Genomic DNA, 18,576 nt, shown 5'->3' with positions numbered 1-18,576 from the left:
TGTTGGCATTCTCCGAGGCATCAGGGGTTGGTGAAGTGTGGGAAGATTTCCAGACCCGGGCTCACGGTGTAACATCAGCCTCTCTGATACAGTACCGCCGCATTCCCCAGCCACTGCGCTGGAGTCTGGATTATCAGCTTAGAACAGTACAGCCCTTTGGCCCACAGTGTTGTGCCCAAATGCATTAGTAACCAAACGGCCAACTGACTAATCTCTTCTGCCTACACAACGCCCATTCCCTTCCTGTTCTTGTCTCTGAAGATGTTACGGCTGTCAGTCAGGGTGCCAGGAGTTGGGGCACTATGTTGCAGTTGGAATATTGTGTTCAGTTCTGGTCACCTCATTATAGGGAGGATGTGGAAGCTTTAAAGAGGATGCAGAGGAGATTTACCAGGCTGCTGCCTGGTTAGAGAGCATGTCTTATGAGAATAGGTTGAGTGAGCTAGGGCTTTTCTCTTTGGAGTGAAGGAGGATGAGAGGTGACTTGATAGAGGTGTGTAGATGATAAAAGGCACAGATAGAGAGGACAGCCAGAGATTTTTTCCCATTGTGTGGAAATGGCTAATACCAGGGGTATTAAGATTATTGGAAAGTACAGGAGAGATGTCAGAGTTAGGTTTTGATTTTACACAGAGGGTGGTGGGTGTGTGGAGGCAGATACACGAGGGACATTTGAGTGATAGCACACGGGTGAAAGATAATGGAGGGCTATGTAGGAGAAAGTTTAGATTGATCTTAGAGTAGGTTAAAAGGTCAGCATAACATTGTGGGCCGAAGGGCCTGTACTGTCAATGTTCTATGTTGCAGAAGACACCAGAGTATTTGGGGCACACTACTTAAGTTACAGCAAAGACATAACTAAGCTGGAAAGAGTTCTGAGAAGGTTTACAAGGACTGAGTTACAGAGAGGTTGGCGGGCTGGGTCTTTATGCCCTGGAAAGTAGGAGACTGAAGGGAGACCTGGTGACAGTGCACAAGGTCTTTTCCCCTGGGAGGAGGGAGGACGTACACAGTGCCCTAATCACAGAACAATTTACAATGACCAATTGACCTACTGGACTGTGGGAGGAAACCAGAGCACCAGAGGAAACCCACGCGGTCACGGGGAGAACGTACAAACTCCTTACAGACATCGGCGGGAATTGAACCAGAGTCGCTGGTGCTGTAAAGCGTCGCGCTAACCACTACGATGTGAAAAGGGACATTAGCGGCAGCTTCTTCACACATGGGGTAGTGGTGGGTGGGGGGGGTGTAGTTTGAATGATGGTTCAGGCACAGACACATTAGCACCAAGTCGTCTAGATCAGTACATGGATAAGAGTGGTGTGGGGGGCTATGAGCCCAATGCAGGCAGATGGGACTAACTTGCTGGGAAAAGACGGTCAGTATGGACCAAACAACAGGAATTCTGCAGATGCTGGAAATTCAAGCAACACACATCAAAGTTGCTGGTGAACGCAGCAGGCCAGGCAGCATCTGTAGGAAGAGGTGCAGTCGACGTTTCAGGCTGAGACCCTTCGTCAGGACTAACTGAAGGAAGAGTGAGTAAGGGATTTGAAAGTTGGAGGGGGAGGGGGAGATCCAAAATGATAGGAGAAGACAGGAGGGGGAGGGATGGAGCCGAGAGCTGGACAGGTGATAGGCAAAAGGGGATACGAGAGGATCATGGGACAGGAGGTCCGGGAAGAAAGACGGGGGGGGGGGACCCAGAGGATGGGCAAGAGGTATATTCAGAGGGACAGAGGGAGAAAAAGGAGAGTGAGAGAAAGAATGTGTGCATAAAAATAAGTAACAGATGGGGTACGAGGGGGAGGTGGGGCCTTAGTGGAAGTTAGAGAAGTCGCTGTCTATCCACGGCCTCCTCTACTGTAAAGATGAAGGTCTATCCACGGCCTCCTCTACTGTAAAGATGAAGCCACACTCAGGTTGGAGGAACAACACCTTATATTCCGTCTGGGTAGCCTCCAACCTGATGGCATGAACATTGACTTCTCTAACTTCCGCTAGGCCCCACCTCCCCCTCGTACCCCATCTGTTACTTATTTTTATACACACATTATTTCTCTCACTCTCCTTTTTCTCCCTCTGTCCCTCTGAATATACCTCTTGCCCATCCTCTGGGTCACCCCCCCCCCGTCTTTCTTCCCGGACCTCCTGTCCCATGATCCTCTCGTATCCCCTTTTGCCAATCACCTGTCCAGCTCTCGGCTCTATCCCTCCCCCTCCTGTCTTCTCCTATCATTTTGCATCTCCCCCTCCCCCTCCAGCTTTCAAATCCCTTACTCACTCTTCCTTCAGTTAGTCCTGACGAAGGGTCTCGGCCTGAAACGTCGACTGTACCTCTTCCAACAGATGCTGCCTGCCCAGTATGGACCAGTTGGGCCGAAGGCCCTGTTACCACGCTGTCTGACTGGCCTTCATTAACCGTAAACGTGGGATTGAGTTTAGGAGCCGAGAGGTAATGTTGCAGCTATATAGGACCCTGGTCGAATCCAAGTCGGGCCACCCGCCGAGCATGCTTTCCATCCGTGCCGGGTTGAGCGTTGAGCTAGCCACTCGGCCTCGTTAAAATAAAATCAAGGGTCGAGACAGGAACATTCATATCGTGACCGGTTAATCCGAAAGGAGCCCAATCCTGACACCACGCCACGCGCCAGGCAAGAATGGTGCGACACGCTCGGAAGGACGTCGAGTACTGTGCTCAGTTCTGGTCGCCTCACTACAGGGAGGATGTGCAATGGGTGCAGAGGAGATTTACAAGGATGTTGCCTGGATTGGGGAGCTTGCCTTATGAGAAAAAGTTGAGTGAACTTGGCCTTTTCTCGGAGCGACGGAGGGTGAGAGGTGACCTGATGGAGGTGTATAAGATGATGAGAGACATTGATCCTGTGGATAATCAGAGGCTTTTCCCCAGGGCTGAAATGACTAACATGAGACGGCATAGTTTTAAGGTGCTGAGGAGTAGGTAAAGAGGAGATGTCAGGGGGAAGTCTTTTACGCAGAGAGTGGTGAGTGCGTGGAATGGGCTGCCGGCAACGCGGAGGAGGCGGATACAATGGAGTCTTTTACCAATCTCCTGGATTGGAAAAATAGAGAGCTATGGGTAACTCGAGGTAATTTCTAAAGTACATGTTAGGCACAGTTTTGTTGGCCGAAGAGCCTGTATTGAGCTGTAGGTTTTCTATGTTTCTTCCTCCAGTGGGAGCTGATCACAACCGGCGCTTCGCAGGACCCGAGATCGCTGCGGATGACCGTGCAGTGCCGCGCTGAAAGGTGAGCGAGGTGGGACCGGGTGGCCCAGGCCGCTAGTCGGACAAAGCAGGCACGGAGTAGAGCAGCAACATTCGCACCGCAGAGGGGCTGACACGGCCGCAGGGCTAGCCAATCAGCCCGAAGGTGTCTGTTTCTGGTCACTCTCACTTCGCCGGCGCGGTGGTCGACTCCGCAGATACCGGCGCCATTCAGCCACAATTATAATAGCCTCACAAAATGCTGGAGGAACTCAGCATCCATGGAGAGGAATAAAAACTGTGATGAAAGGTCTCAGCCCCAAACAACGTCTGCTTATTCCTCTCTGGAGATGCTGTCTGACCTGCTGAGTTCCTCCAGTATTTTACGTGTGGTACATCAGGTTTCCAACATCTGCAGAATCTCCTGTGTTTATAGCTGGCCTTCCTTTCGCCCCTCTCTCCCTCCGCGGTGACTGCAGTTTGTGGTGCGGAGTGTCGGTATGCGGGCTAACCCCGGCCGTGCGTGTCTTCCTCGGCGGCTGATCTCAAGGTCAAGGAGGCCACCCGGTATCTGGACGTCTGCGAACTGACATCACCAGCGACAAAACCTGGCCTTGCCGGGAACGGATGGATAGTGATGGGCAGGGGGTCGTGAAGAATGTGGGAGCTGAGGGTAAAGGTAGCACAAACGTCTAAGTGGTTCTAGGTGGGTTAGGGCGGGGGTCGAACCTCCCCCGAGAAACGCAAAACAGCCCTGTCAAAGGTTATGGGAAGAAGGCAAGAGAATGGGATTGAGATGGTTAATAAATCAGACATGACGGAATGGCGCAGCAAAATTCGATGACCCAATTCTACTCTTAAGTCTAATAGGATTTTTTTAAAACTGAAACGCACGAGATTCCCGATTGTGAATCGATCTAATTGAATTTGGGGTCGCCGTGTATCGAGTTGGGATTTGAACATTCCGCAGGTCAGGGCGCAGGGCGCCCGCCCAGTCACATCGCCCCCTCACCAATGCGGACTCTCAAAGACCCCAAACACACCGTCTCACTACAGACTGCCGGCGGGCTTTCCTTTGGGGGCACGGAGCCGTTTTCCTCAGGGGTAGTCAGCGGACCCTACACTCTAACCATTATTTAAACAAACATCGAATTACGTATCCTTCATCAGAACATGTACGGAGCTCTCGGATTAAAATATTTTTGTGCAAATGCATTTGAGATAATCCTGTGTCCACCAGTCCTGTCCCAGGAGTGTGATGAGACGCTGTGGAGGGAGCTTCACTCTGTGTCTGACCCCGGGAGTGTGTGATGGGACGATGTGGAGGGAGATTCACTCTGTGTCTGACCCCGGGAGTGTGTGATGGGACGGTGTGGAGGGAGATTCACTCTGTGTCTGACCCCAGGAGTATGTGATGGGACGGTGTGGTGTGGAGGAAGCTTCGATTGTGCAGAATTCCACAGGTTTGTCTCCTAGTCGGAGTGCTCATTGCGCAGGATTTCCCGTGTGCGATCCGAGCGATACTGCAGGAGGATGAGAGTCCGGGTGCAGAGGAATCGCCCGAACTCACTCAGTAGCCGCCCGGGACCCAGTGAGTGAAAGTGTCGCCGCCGAATACCCGCATCCCCGGCGCCGCACATCCCAACTCCGCACCCCCGTCCTCCTCCTCCCCAAAAGCGCGTCTCCAACCCCCTCACCAGCCGCCGCTCCCCGTGGTCCAGTCTGCCGCTCCGCTCCGTGTCCCGGGCCGCTTGAATGCGCTACCCCCCCGCTCCGCCGCAGGTTAATAACGCGATTGTGATGCCGCAGAGTTACGTGACCGGGCAGACTCCGCCCCGGGCCGCCCGCACAGCGAAGGAGAGGAGAGGAGGGGAGGGGAGGGGAGGGGGGTCGCGCACAGCCCAACTCCTGGCTCAGCACATCCCCGCCCATCGGGAAGCGGGCAGTCCTGTCGGGGGACACCGAGGGCGGAAATACTACGGGTGCAAAATCCCCGAGGTGCTAGGTAAAGGCAGCGGCGGGGGGTGGGGGGCAATAGCGGTGGAACGGCCGGCAGATGGGACACTGCGGCTGTATCAAATCCTCACTTGCAACAGTCGTTTAAAATGCTTTTTGACAGGTGTGGGAGGGCTCCGGACGACCATCCACAGTCGGCAGCACGAGTGAGGTGGGCCGAACGGCCTGGGCACGTGCTGTCCGGTGTTACGATTAAGAGTGTGTAGTCTTGAGGAAGGGGCTGTAAAATTGCCCGCGGCGACACCGTAACAAAGCGGTTAGCGTAACCCTTTATAGCGCCAAGGTTAACACTGAAGATTGTCACAACGGGGAAGGTAGAGGGGATGAGCTCCCACTACCTATTAAATGCGTATCAAGTAGCCTCTGACAACCGAGTCACGCTCCTGGCTTTCACGTGTGGTTCAGCTGCCAAGCCCGGCTGAACCGTTTTGACTGACAGAAGAAGCGCAAAGTCTTGTTACTGGAGCCTTAAACCATAAGACATAGGAGCAGAATGAGGCCTTTCGGCCCATTGAGTCTGTTCTGCCATTCCATCATGGCTGATTTATTATTCCTCTCAACCCCATTCTCCAGCCTTCTCCCCGTAACCTTCGATGCCCTGACTAATGAAGAATCTAGTAACCACCGCTTTAAATATACACACTGACTTGGCCTCCACAGCCGTCTGTGACAATGAATTCCACAGATTCACCACCCTCGGGCTAAAGAAATTCCTCATCTCTGTTCTAAGTGGATGTCTCTCTATTCTGAGGCTGTGGCCTCTGGTCCTAGACTCCCCCCAACCCCCCTCCCCACACACACACTATAGGAAACATCTTCTCTACATCCACTCTAGTGAGGCATTTCAATGTTCAATAGATTTCAATGAGACCCCCCCCCCATTCTTCTAAACTCCAGCGTGTGTAAGCTCAGAGCCATCAAACACTCCTCGTACATTAACCCTTTCGTTCCCAGAATAATTCTCGTGAACCTTCTCTGGGCTCTCTTCAATGCCAGCACATCCTTTCTTAGAACGCCAGCGGGTGGTAAGAATGGGCTCCCTCACCTCTGCCCCTCAGGGCTGAGTCCTAAACCCCCTCTTTTCCTCTCTGTATACCCATGACTGTGTCGCCACCCACAGCTCCAATCTACTAATTAAATTTGCTAACGACACTACACTGATTGGCCTAATCTCAAATAATAACGAGGCCTACAGAGGGGAAGCCATCACCCTGACCCGGTGGTGTCAAGGAAACAACCTTTCCCTCAATGTCGTAAAAACAAAGGAGCTGGTTGTGGACTACAGGAGCAATGGAGACAGGCTAGTCCCGATAGACATCAATGGATCTAGGGTCAAGAGGCTTTAAATTCCTCAGCATAAACATCGCCGAGGACCTCGTGTTGTCTGTGCACACCGGCTGTGTGGTGAAAAAGGCACAGCAGCGCCTCTTTCACCTCAGACGGTTGAAGAAGTTTGGTATGGGGCCCCCAAATCCTAAGAACTTCCTACAGGGGCACAATTGAGAGCATCCCGACTGTCTGGCTGGAACTGTACCTCCCTTAATCGCAGGATTCTGCAGAGAGTGATGCGAATAGCCCAGCGCATCTGCAGATGTGAACTTCTCACTATTCAGGACATTTACAAAGACAGGTGTGTAAAACAGGCCCGAAGGATCATTGACGACGCGAGTCACCCCAACCACAAACTGTTCCAGCTGCTACCATCCAGGACACGGTACCGCAGCATAAAAACCGGGACCAACAGGCTCCGGGACAGCTTCTTCCACCAGGCCATCAGACTGATTAATTCATGCTGATACAACGGTATTTCTGTTATATCGATTGTCCTGTTGTACATATTATTTATTATAAATTACTATAAATTGCACATTCAGCTGGAGACGTACCGCATAGATTTTTACACCTCAGCTATGTGAAGGATGTACGTAATTGATTCCTTCCGGTACACCTCTCCCGATTTTCCCGTTTGCTGGCTCATCTGGATCTATTCCTGCTGTTTATCCCTGCAAATGGCCAAAATGCTGTCCCTACCCCTACACCACCTCTCTCCCCTCCGTTCAGGGCCCCGAAGTGCTGCCCCCGTCTCCCCTCCGTTCAGGGCCCGAAGTGGGGCCTCACTTCCCTTGTGAATGTGCTGGGGGTCGTCTATCGTAGCCCCCGCTCCTCTACATTGGTGAGACGTGTCATAGATTGGGAGATTTGTCTAGGTAGCCTCCAACCTGATGGCATGAACATCCATTTCTCCTTTTGGTAACACCCCCCCCCCCCCGCCCCGTCCATCATCTTCTATTCCCCACTCTAATCTCGACTCACTTGCCTATCACCTCCTTCTATGGTCCTCGCTTCTCTATCAGATTCCTTCCTCTCCAGCCCTTCACCCTTCCAACCCACTCGGCTTCCCCTATCACCTTCCAGCTCTCCTCCTGCCCCCGCACCTTTTCCAGCCATGATGAAGTGTCTACCTTAAACGCTGACTGTTTATTCATCTCCGTCAATGCAGTGTGACCTGCTGAATCCCTCCAGCATTTTGTGTGTTGCTCTCCAGAATCTCATGTTTATGACTTGCTTTGAAGCCGAGGTTGGCTCATCCGTCGCCATTTTTATTTTTATTTTATTCTGTGATACAGCATGGAACAGACTTTTCCAGTCCAAGGAGACAGACCGCCCAGCAACCCATTGATTTAACTGATCAGACAGCCCCGTTTTACCGGTGCAGAGGCTGGGTCTCTGGGTTCAAGGTCAGTTTGTTAAATTGCCTGCCCACCATGGGTGTGGATTGGCTGTAGAGAAATGATCAGTTGGAAAGTAAACGAGGTAGAGAGTTAAAGAATTGGACAAAGTCAGAAACAAGAGATTGTGCAGATGCTGGAAATCCTGATCAATAGTCTCAGCCCAAAACAGCGACTGTTTGTTCCCCTTCATTGATGACCAGACTTGCCAAGTTCCTCCAGCATTTGGTGTGGGCAACATTGGAGCTCAGCCAGTGGGCGGTGACCAAAACATAGTCCGACAGGATAGAGGTTGAATCTTGCCACAGTCGCCGTGGGTCGCTGTAACCTCCAACCACACAGACACAGCTGGACAGAGTTACAGCGGTCAGCTCCGAGGCTGGCGGACAGAGTTGGAGCGGTCAGCTCCGAGGCTGGCGGACAGAGTTGGAGCGGTCAGCTCCGAGGCTGGCGGACAGAGTTGGAGCGGTCAGCTCCGAGGCTGGCGGACAGAGTTGGAGCGGTCAGCTCCGAGGCTGGCGGACAGAGTTGGAGCGGTCAGCTCCGACCCTGGCGGACAGAAGGTCCAATCACCCGATGAACTTCTTTACTGAAAGTACAAGTCTTCCCTGGCTTAATGTCACCACAGTAACACTTTAACATGCACAGCCTTTATTATATACAAGGGGAAATATTCCTCTCAACATATAGAGGAGGGAGACCTCCACCACACAGAAGCATCTCAACATGAGCCACAGCAGAGAAAGAACACACATCTCTGTACAACGAATAAATATTTCACATGATGTTTCACTCTGATTTGGGGTCTCACTGTGTCAGGGATCAGCAGAGAACTCGCGTCTTGAGATGAGCCAACCAAACAGCTCGAGTCGCATCGAACTGTTGCCACAGTCGAGCTGGTGGGACAGAGTTGGGGGCACATCAGGTGGATGATCATGGTCAGGTCTTCTCTCCAAACTGGAGATGCCCAATTTTTGAATGTGGGGTTATGAACGCTGAGATCACTGGAGAGCCCAAACAGCCTCCCCACTCACCCCAGACACAACCATTAAATCCTCCTTGGTAGTGACACCCCGGGCAGACAGAGAGCGTTCGGGGAGATCCAGTGGTCCAGACGCATTAGGTTCCCAGGTCATCTCCCAGATACGACAGGAGTCCCTTCAACTCCACGGAGCTTGCCACCACCTCAGGCACCGAATGGAGTGTCTGAAACACAAAGGGAGAGCACATTCACAAGAACAACTCCAGGAATGAAAGATGAAAGTGTTAATGTACGAGGAGTCTTTAATGGCTCTGGGGCTGTACTGACTGGAGTTTCGTGTATGACGAGTGTTTAATGGTTCTGGGGTGACTGACTGGAGTTTCATGTATGAGGAGTGTTTAACGGCTCTGGGGCTATATTGACTGGGGTTTCGTGTATGAAGAGTCTTTAATGGCTCTGGGGTAACTGACTGGAGTTTCGTGTATGACGAGTGTTTAATGGCTCTGGGGCTGTACTGACTGGAGTTTAGAAGCATTCGGGGGGGGCGGGTGGGAGAAGAATCTCCTTGAAACCTATCAAATGTTGAAAGGCGTAGATATGCCTAGATGTGGAGAAGATGATTCCTGTAGTGTCAGAGTCTAGGACCAGAGGGCACAGCCTGTGAATTAGAACAGAGATGAGGAGGAATTTCTTTAGCGCAAGAGTGGTGAATCAGTGGAACTCATTGCCATAGACAGCTGTGGAGAGCAAGTCTGTTAAAGGGGAGGTTGACAGGTTCTTGATCAGTTGGGGCACCAAAGTTTATGGGGAGAAGGCAGGAGAGTGAGGTTCAAACAGCTAAGAAATCAGCCATGACGGAATGGCCAAATGACCTAATTCTGCTGCCTCATGGCGATCACCAGCTGGAAAGTGTGACGTTAAGTGAGTGAAAGCTGGTCTGGGGGTGTGGGGGGCAGCCTGCGCCCTATTGACCCCGGTGCTGGAAGAGATGTGTGGCAGGCAGCAGCTGCACTAAAGCTGTCTGCAGACTGCACCCTCTTAATTGGATTCTAATTTTGGAATCTCTTAGTGAAGTAGGCAATCAAACCATTATTCTGGGAACTCCCTAGCCCCCCTCTCACTTCTAATATCTAACAAATTTAATTTAAGTGATGTACAACTAATAATAGCGAACGCCCAACAAGGGGTCAGTGTGCGTTGATTATTGAGATATCAGAGATTGAGCTTTGTGGCTGATCACAAAACCACCACCGTCTGCAGGAGGGATTGGTTTATTATTGTCATGTACTGATAGTGGAAAAACCTGTCATGTATACTGTTTATATAGATTGGATCATTAGATTCAGATTTACTTAATAAAGTGTACACCAAAAACACAGTGAAAAGCCTGGGGGCAGCCTGCAAGTGTGCTCACACATTCCAGCACCAGCATAGCATGTCCACAATGTTCAGAACACCTCAAGCAACAACTAAACAACTGTAAAACAAGCCCCTTTCCCACCCGCTCACACACACTGACCTCCAGACCTCCAGTCCTTGGCCCCGGACTCTATATTACACAGCAGTGAGGTGGTACAAGAGAAATCAATAACAGTAATAGAGAAAATGCATTGTAGGCAGACAATGGCTCAACAACCACAATGAGGTCAGGAGGGAGACACTTTCACCCAGAGGGAGGAGAATATTTGTGAACCTCTACACAAGAGGCCACAGCGGTTCGGTCATAGTACAATGTGAGATAGGTTGGCAGGTGTCTGGTACTGTGGAGATCCCGGGTTGTGGGGCTGTACTGGAAGGGGAATCGCGAGCAGACGGGATGGCCCAAATGGCCTCTCCCCACCACAGCCCTGGTCACCGGCGGCCGGACCAGGGAGAGCAGAGCAGAGCCCTCCGAGACACACCGGCCACAGAGGAAAGGTAGGAGGAGTCTATCAGCACAAGGTCTGAACCCAAGGGTTAAACAAATACAGACTCAGTCCAACTACCCTGACATTTCAGGGAAAGAAGCTTTGGGTTAGGTCGTGAGAGAGAGTCAAGACCACCACACTGCTAGACCACCACCATCACCCAGAGCAGCTTTGGACCCCTTGTCTAAGAAAGGATATGCTGGCATTGGAGAGGGTCCAGAGGAGGTTCGTGATAATGATTACAGGGATGGAAAGGTTAACGTATGAGGAGCATTTGATGGCTCTGAGCCTGTATTCACTGGAATTCAGAAAAAATAACAGGGATCGCATCAAAATCTACCAAATACTGAAAGGCCTGGACAGAATGGATGTGGAGAGGATGTTTCCTACGGTGGGGAGACTAGGACCAGAGGCCACAGTCTCACAATAGAGGGTCGTCCCTTTAGAACAGAACAGAGGAATTTCTTTAGCCAGAGGGTGGTGAGTCTGTGGAATTCGTTGCCACAGACGGCTGTGGAGGCCAAGTCATTGAGTATATTTAAGGTGGAGGTTGATTGGTTTTTGATTAGTCAGGGTGTCAGATGTTAGGGGGAGAAGGCGGGAGAATGCAGTTGAGCAGGATAATAAATCACCTGTGATGGAATGACAGAGCAGACTTGATGGACCGAATGGTCTAATTCTGCTCCTATGTCTAATGGAGTTTAAAAGATTAAGGAAGGATCTCATTGAAACCTATTGAACATTGAAAGACCAAGATCGAGTGGATATGGAGAGGATGTTCACTGTAGTGGGGGAGTCCAGCATCAGAGGGCACAGGACCTCCGTTTAGAACAGAGTTGAGGAAGAATTTACTCAGTAAGAGGGAGGTGAATCTGGCAGTGGGGGCGGCAGTGGACTCTGTATTCATTCTGACTGACCGGCCTGCTGGTTGGGACTCAGCCGCTACCCCCTCTGCACAGCGGGGGACAGTCGTTGCTGCACAGCCAACGTCATCACCCTGGGGTGGAGCAAAAAGGCTCTGGGTATTGATAACTGCCCTCCTGCAGACCCCCACTCCCTACCCCCCACACCACCATTCCACAGGAGAGCAATCAGCCCATCAAGTCTGCTCCAAAATTCCTTCATGGCTGATTTATTATCCATCTCGACCCCATTTTCCTGCCTCTCCCCGTAACCTTTGATACCCTGACTAATCAGGAACCTATCAACCCCCACTTTAAGTGTAACCAATGACTTAGCCTCTATTCTGAGGCTGTGCCCTCTGGTCCTAGACTCCCCCAATATAGGAAACATCCATTCTATCTAGGTCTTTCAATATTCGATAGGTTTGAATGACGTCCACCCTCATTCTTCTAAACTCCAGTGAGTACAGGCCCGGAGCCATCAAACACTCCTCACACATTAACCCTTTCATTCCTGGAATCATTTTCATGAACCTCCTTTGAACCCTCTCCAACATCAGCACACAACTGCTCACAGAACTAATGAGACCTTACCAGTGCCTCACAAAGCCTCAGCAACCCACCATCTTCAGCACAACCCACCCCACCGTTCCCAGACACTTACGTTTCTGACATGCTCGATCATCTGGTCCAGTTTGGCCACCTCCGCCTCTGCTTTCTCATTGTTCTCCTCCAGAATGGCTCGCTAGGAGTGGGGAAAGGAGACATTACTGACCACGTCTGTACCCCAACGCACCACAATCTGCCGGCAGCCTCACCAACCCCCACCTTGGGGGGGGGTCGGGGGTCACAGCCTGTGACAAGGGCTGGGCACTGCAAGCTCATGGGCACCAGTCTCCCCCGGCACCCAGAACACCTTCAAAAGGAGACGCCTCAAAACAGCAGCATCTGTCACGAAGAAACCCGTCACCCAGGACACGTCTGCTTCTCATTGCTGCCGGCAGGGAGGGGTCACAGGAGCCTAAACACACACATCCATTCAGGAACAGCTTCTTCCCCTCCACCATCAAAACCCATCAACACTACCTCACTATTTTCGCATAACTTATTCAATTTAATTTTTTATATATAATTCTTATTGCAATCTATAATTTTTTTAATTATGTATTGCAATGTTCTGTTGCCACAAAACAACAAATTTCACGACACAGACAGGTGAAGTTAAACCTGGCTCAGATTAAAGGTGAGTTTTATTTGTCACATTTACATCAAAATGTACTGCATAGTGAAATGTGTTGTGTTAAATCAGCGAGGAATTGTGCCTAGGACAGCTCGCAAGTGTCACGACGCTTCCAGCATCATCATACGACACCACAGCTTACGAACTAATCTGTACGTCTTGGGAATGTGGGAGGAAACTGGAAAACCCGGAGGGACCCACATGGTTACAGGGAGAACGTACAAAGTCCTTCTAGACAGCAGCGTGAATTGAACTCGTGTGTTGGCGTGGTGATGCATTATGTGAACTGCTACACTACCATTCTGCCCCAATGCAGACACTGCAGATCCCAGACTGAACCGCAGGATGATGCTATTACAGCTTGGGGCATTGGAGTTCAGCGTTCAATTCCTGTCACTGTCTGTAAGGAGTTTGTACGTTCTTCCCCGTGACTGCCTGGGTTTCCTCCCACAGTCCAAAGATGTACCAATTAGTAGGTTAATTGGTCATTGTAAATTGTCCCGTGATTAGGCCAGGATTAAATTGGTGGGTTGCTGGCAGACTGAAAGAGATACAGGACAGAACAGCCCCTAGCTACTTTTTTTAAAAAGATAGAACTTTGCCCAAGTGGTGGGGAGGAGTTAGGACAGGTGCCTGACACTTCGAACAAAGAGAGGATGATAGAGATCAGAGCTGGGGGCATTGGAGGAGTTACTTGCCCCAGCGGTGTGAGAAGTGGTATCTCCCACAGCCCAGCAGGCTGGTCCACACTCGGGCAGTGGAGATGAGGAGGGAAGCCATGGGTTAACACCCTCGCCCAGTGAGTGCAAGGCCAGGGAAGAGCTTCGCAAGTTGACGGGCTGAGTAGGAAGGCCCCTGCTATGTTGGTGTTAGAACTGTGCCGACCCTTGTGGGCTGCCCCCAGCACATCCTGGGACCATGTTGGTCATTCACAGAAACGACACATTCCACTGTATGCTTCAAAGTGAAAAATAAAACTAATTTAAATCTTTATCTTTAAAAACATTTTAGTTTCAACTTGGGGGTTAAAACTAGAGTGATTAGGGAGATTATACAGTGTGTTGCCCTTCATGAGTCAGGGGATTGAGTTCAAGAGCTGAGACATAATGTTACAGCTCTGCAAAACTCTGGTTAGACCACATGGAGTACCCTGTCCAGTTCTGATTGCCTCATTACAGGAAGGACCTGGAAGCTTTAGAGAGGAAGCAGAGGCTGATCCAATTTTCCTCTCAGCTTCGATCTCCTGCCTTCTCCCCGTATCCCTTCACGCCCTGACCAGTCAAGAATCTATCAACCTGTGCCTTAAATATACAGAAAGACTTGGCCTCCTCAGCCGCTGCAGGGCTTGTACTGTTCCATGTTGTCTGAAGGATGATGGAACCCAGTGCAGGGATGCCGGGTTCACAGATAGAGAACATGGGAACCACTGAACCACTGAGCAGGACAACTCTGGGGGAATTGAGAACCAGAGAGCTGGGCCACCAGCCCAACACACCAGGCAATCAGATGTTACTCACGTGTCTGATCATCTTCTCCCTCAGTTGCTGCATCTCGCTGTCCTTCTGCACGTAAGCCCCCCGCAGCTTCCGCACCTTAAACAGCACAATTCAAGGAATGACACCTGTGTTCCAGTGAATACAGGTGGGGGGGGGGAGGGAGAGGGGTCACTGCTGATGGGGAAGGACAGCCATACCACCCTTTGAAGACCCATATTGTTAGACCCCACCCCCCTCAGGTCCACACCCTTCAGCCATGGCCCAGAGCGCGTGAGCAACACACACAAAATGCTGCAGGAACTCGGCAGGTCGGGCAGCATCTGTGGAGGAGAACAAACAGTTGATGCTTCTGGCCAAGACCCTTCAGGAGAGGAAAGGAAGGGGGAAGAAGCCAGAATAAACAGGGGAGAGGGGAAGGAGGACAAGTGGGATGAGACCAGCGAGGAGGAAGGTGGGTGAAGTGAGAAGCTGGGAGGGGATGGAAGGAGGGGGTAGAAGGTTGAAGAAGGGATCTGATAGGAGAGGAGAGTGGACCACAGGAGAAAGGGAAGGAGGGGGGGCACCAGAGCTAAGCAGAGAAGGGAGGGGGTGAGGGGGAACCAGAGTGGGGAATGGAAAACGGAGGTGGGGGGGGGGAGTTAGAGAAATTGATGTTCATGCCATCAGGTTGGAGGCCACCCAGACAGAATGAAGAAACAACACCTCATTCTGATTCTTCAACCTGAGAGTGGCCTCATTGTGATGGTGGAGGTGGCCATGTGGAATGGGAATGGGAAGTCAAACTGAAATAATGGCCTCGAGGAAATCCCCAAACAGATCAAATGGCCTCGATGTAGAGGAGGCCACACCTGGAGCACCAGATACAATAGGTGACCCTGACAGACTCGCAGGTGAAATGTCGCCTCACCTGGAAGGACTGTTTGGGGCCCTGACTGCTGGTGAGGGAGGAGGGGCAGGTGTAGCACTTGTGGTGCCAGGAGGGAGATCAGTGGGGAGGGACGAGTGGACAAGGGAGGCGTGTAGGGAGCGATCCCTGTGGAAAATGAAGGGGGAGATGAGGAAGTGATGGGGTTGGTGGTAGGGTCCTGTTGACAATGCTGAAGTATTGAGAATGATGTGCTGGTTATGAAGGCTCCTGGGTGGTATGCGAGGACAAGGGGAACCCTCTCCCTCTTATGGCAGTGGGAGAATGGGGTGAGAGTAGCTGCCCAGGAAACAGAGGAAATGCAGGTGAGGGCAGCATCGAAGATTGTGGAAGGGACTTCTCGGCTCCTCCAGTTACTCTATATCCCAGTCTCTGCAGAGCCACTTGTGTCTCCGAAGAGTCTGCTGAAGGAGCAGGAGTCCACAGAAAGGCACAGGCTGTGAAGACTGACTCAGCCCCTGACATTTGCAAAACGGTCTCACAGTCCTCAATCAGCATGAAGAACCTCTCCTCCTGTGGGGAGGCTAGCCACGCTAGCACAACAATGATGGGCCAAATGGCCAACTTCACCCCTCACTGCCCCCTGGAGTGACCCACTGAACTGTGAATACAGCCATGTGGGAGTGGCAGTGAATGGCCACCCGGGGAGGGATTGGATAGTAACCCGCGGGTCAGACATCATCGGACACCCCACCCGGGGAGAGACTGGCTAATTAGGCTGTGGCCCATGGCCCAGTGTGCGCCGAGAGCCCAGACGTTATCAGACACCCCACCTGGGGAGGGATTCACTGATTAACCCACACATCATGAGCTGGTGTGTGCTGACAACCCAGACGTTACTGGACACCCCACCCGGGGAGGGATTAGATAGTAACCCGCGGGTCAGACATCATCGGACACCCCACCCGGGGAGGGATTCACTGATTAACCCACGGATCATGAGCTGGTGTGTGCTGACAACCCAGACGTTACTGGACACCCCACCCGGGGAGGGATTAGATAGTAACCCGCGGGTCAGACATCATCGGACACCCCACCCGGGGAGGGATTCACTGATTAACCCACGGATCATGAGCTGGTGTGTGCTGACAACCCAGACGTTACTGGACACCCCACCCGGGGAGGGATTAGATAGTAACCCGCGGGTCAGACATCATCGGACACCCCACCCGGGGAGGGATTCACTGATTAACCCACGGATCATGAGCTGGTGTGTGCTGACAACCCAGACGTTACTGGACACCCCACCCGGGGAGGGATTAGATAGTAACCCGCGGGTCAGACATCATCGGACACCCCACCCGGGGAGGGATTCACTGATTAACCCACGGATCATGAGCTGGTGAGTGCTGAGAACCCAGACATTATTGGACACCCCACGTGTTACCTGATGCTGCAGCTCCACCTTCTCCTGAAGCCAGCCCTTGCCTGGAACGTCGGCAGGGGATTGCAGTTTGGCAAACTCTTCGCGGAGGGTGCTGGTCTCCGTCTCCAGCTGCTGCAGCTGACGCCTCAGGTCCACGACCTCCTGCTCCATAGCCTGATCCCGAGAATGAAGGTGTTAATATTTGAGAAGCGCTTGATGGTTCTGGGCCTGAGCTTGCTGGAGTTCAGATGAGGGGAAATCTCACTGAAACCTGTCGAATATTGAAAGGCCTCGATAGAGTGGATGTGGAGAGGATGTTTCGTGTAGTGAGGGAGTCCTGGACCAGAGGGCACAGCCTCAGAATAGGTGGACGTCCCTTGAGGGATGAGGAGGAGGGATTTCTTCAGCCAGAGGGTGGTGAATCTGTGGATCTCATTACCACAAATGGCTGTGGGAGCCAAGTCATTGGGTATATTTAAAGCAAAGGTTGCTAGGTTCTTGATTAGTAAAGGGTGTCAAAGGTTACAGGGAGAAGGCAGGAGAATGTGATTGAGAGGGATAATATATCAGCCAAGATGGAATGGCAGAGCAGACTTGACGGGCCAAATGGCCTCATTCTGCTCCTGTGTCGTATGAAACCAGGATGAGAGGTGAATCGATAGAGAAGCGTGGACTGAGTGGTTAGCCGGAGACTTTGTCCTAGGGTGGAAATGGCCCACTTTAAGGTTTTTGGAGGAAAGTGCAAGGGAGGTTGGAGGTAGGTTTTATACACACAGAGTGGTGGGTGTGTTGAACACACTGCCAGGGCGGTGGTGGAGGCAGATAGATTAGAGGCATTTAGGAAACTCTAGATAGGAGTATGGACAACAGAAAAACGGAGGGTGTGTGGAACGGAGGGATAGTTTAAAAGGTGGCCTGTACTGGGCTGTAATATTCCATGTTTATGATGGGCTGAGCCAAGTGCATGTTCACTAGAGCCTTACCAGATACTGTGTATGTTCCTCAAGATTGGAATCCAACATTTCATGAAATTTAACAATGGTCTGCTTCTGATCAGTCAGAGTTTCCTCCATGTCACACTTAATCTGTAAGGGAAGGAACACTGTCACTGTGGATTCCGGATTCCGACAGCTCTGCTGATACTGATCAGCATGTTCTTTGCAAGTCAAGAATGAGGCAAAAAAACTTGGTGGTTATGACTGTTTTATTAAACGTTACAAGAACAAATGAAGTATAAAGAATGAAAAAAAACAAGACTCCACCCATGCACCTACTCCAGGACCACCAGACTCAAAATCAGTTACTTTCCCCAAGCAGCGAGGCTGATCAACACCTCCACCCACTCACCCACCCCTCCACACTCCCAACCACCACTACTTTATCATTTCCTGTCGGTCGCCTTATGTATAGACACTCCTGTGCCTAGAGTCACTTTATGGACATACAATCAATCTGTGTATCCCTGTAACCTTTGACACCCTTTACTAATCAAGAACCTAGCAACCTTTGCTTTAAATATACCCAATGACTTGGCTCCCACAGCTATCTGAAGTATTCATATTTATTGTGTTTTTATTTATTGTAACTTTTTTTAAATTCTCCTTTAGATACGGGTACTGTAAATGACACTAAACAGGAGTACTGGACACCCAGGCTGGGGAAGGCATGGGGAGTTAAAAAGACAGGGAAGAGGGAATGGCCAAGGTTAGCACTCTGTGCGTGTGCGTTGTGTGCACTGAGGCTCCACGACTGCTGCCAAATCTGTGCGTAGAAGATGGTGGTA

The 18,576-nt window shown here is 51.2% G+C and overlaps 2 protein-coding genes across 2 annotated transcripts in view; both read right to left on the bottom strand.

Annotated features, from left to right (window-relative positions):
- The window catches only part of LOC134336965 (fructose-bisphosphate aldolase C-like), a 31,805-nt gene extending 26,746 nt beyond the window's left edge, over positions 1-5,059 (bottom strand). The window contains exon 1 of the mRNA XM_063031693.1: positions 4,928-5,059. The gene's annotated coding sequence lies outside the window, so the exon portion shown is untranslated. The remainder of the gene's footprint in view (positions 1-4,927) is intronic.
- Positions 5,060-8,294: 3,235 nt separating this feature from the next.
- The window catches only part of spag5 (sperm associated antigen 5), a 56,162-nt gene continuing 45,880 nt past the window's right edge, over positions 8,295-18,576 (bottom strand). Inside the window, exons 18-22 of the mRNA XM_063031690.1 lie at positions 17,777-17,878; positions 16,815-16,967; positions 14,524-14,598; positions 12,431-12,511; positions 8,295-9,181 (exon numbers count right to left, since the gene is read on the bottom strand). Coding sequence (XP_062887760.1) covers positions 9,095-9,181; positions 12,431-12,511; positions 14,524-14,598; positions 16,815-16,967; positions 17,777-17,878 — 498 coding nt within the window. The 3' untranslated portion in view covers positions 8,295-9,094. The remainder of the gene's footprint in view (positions 9,182-12,430; positions 12,512-14,523; positions 14,599-16,814; positions 16,968-17,776; positions 17,879-18,576) is intronic.

This window comes from Mobula hypostoma, chromosome 23 (assembly GCF_963921235.1).
Source record: "Mobula hypostoma chromosome 23, sMobHyp1.1, whole genome shotgun sequence".
NCBI lineage: Eukaryota > Metazoa > Chordata > Chondrichthyes > Myliobatiformes > Myliobatidae > Mobula > Mobula hypostoma.
This window is presented reverse-complemented; position numbering and strand designations above follow the sequence as displayed.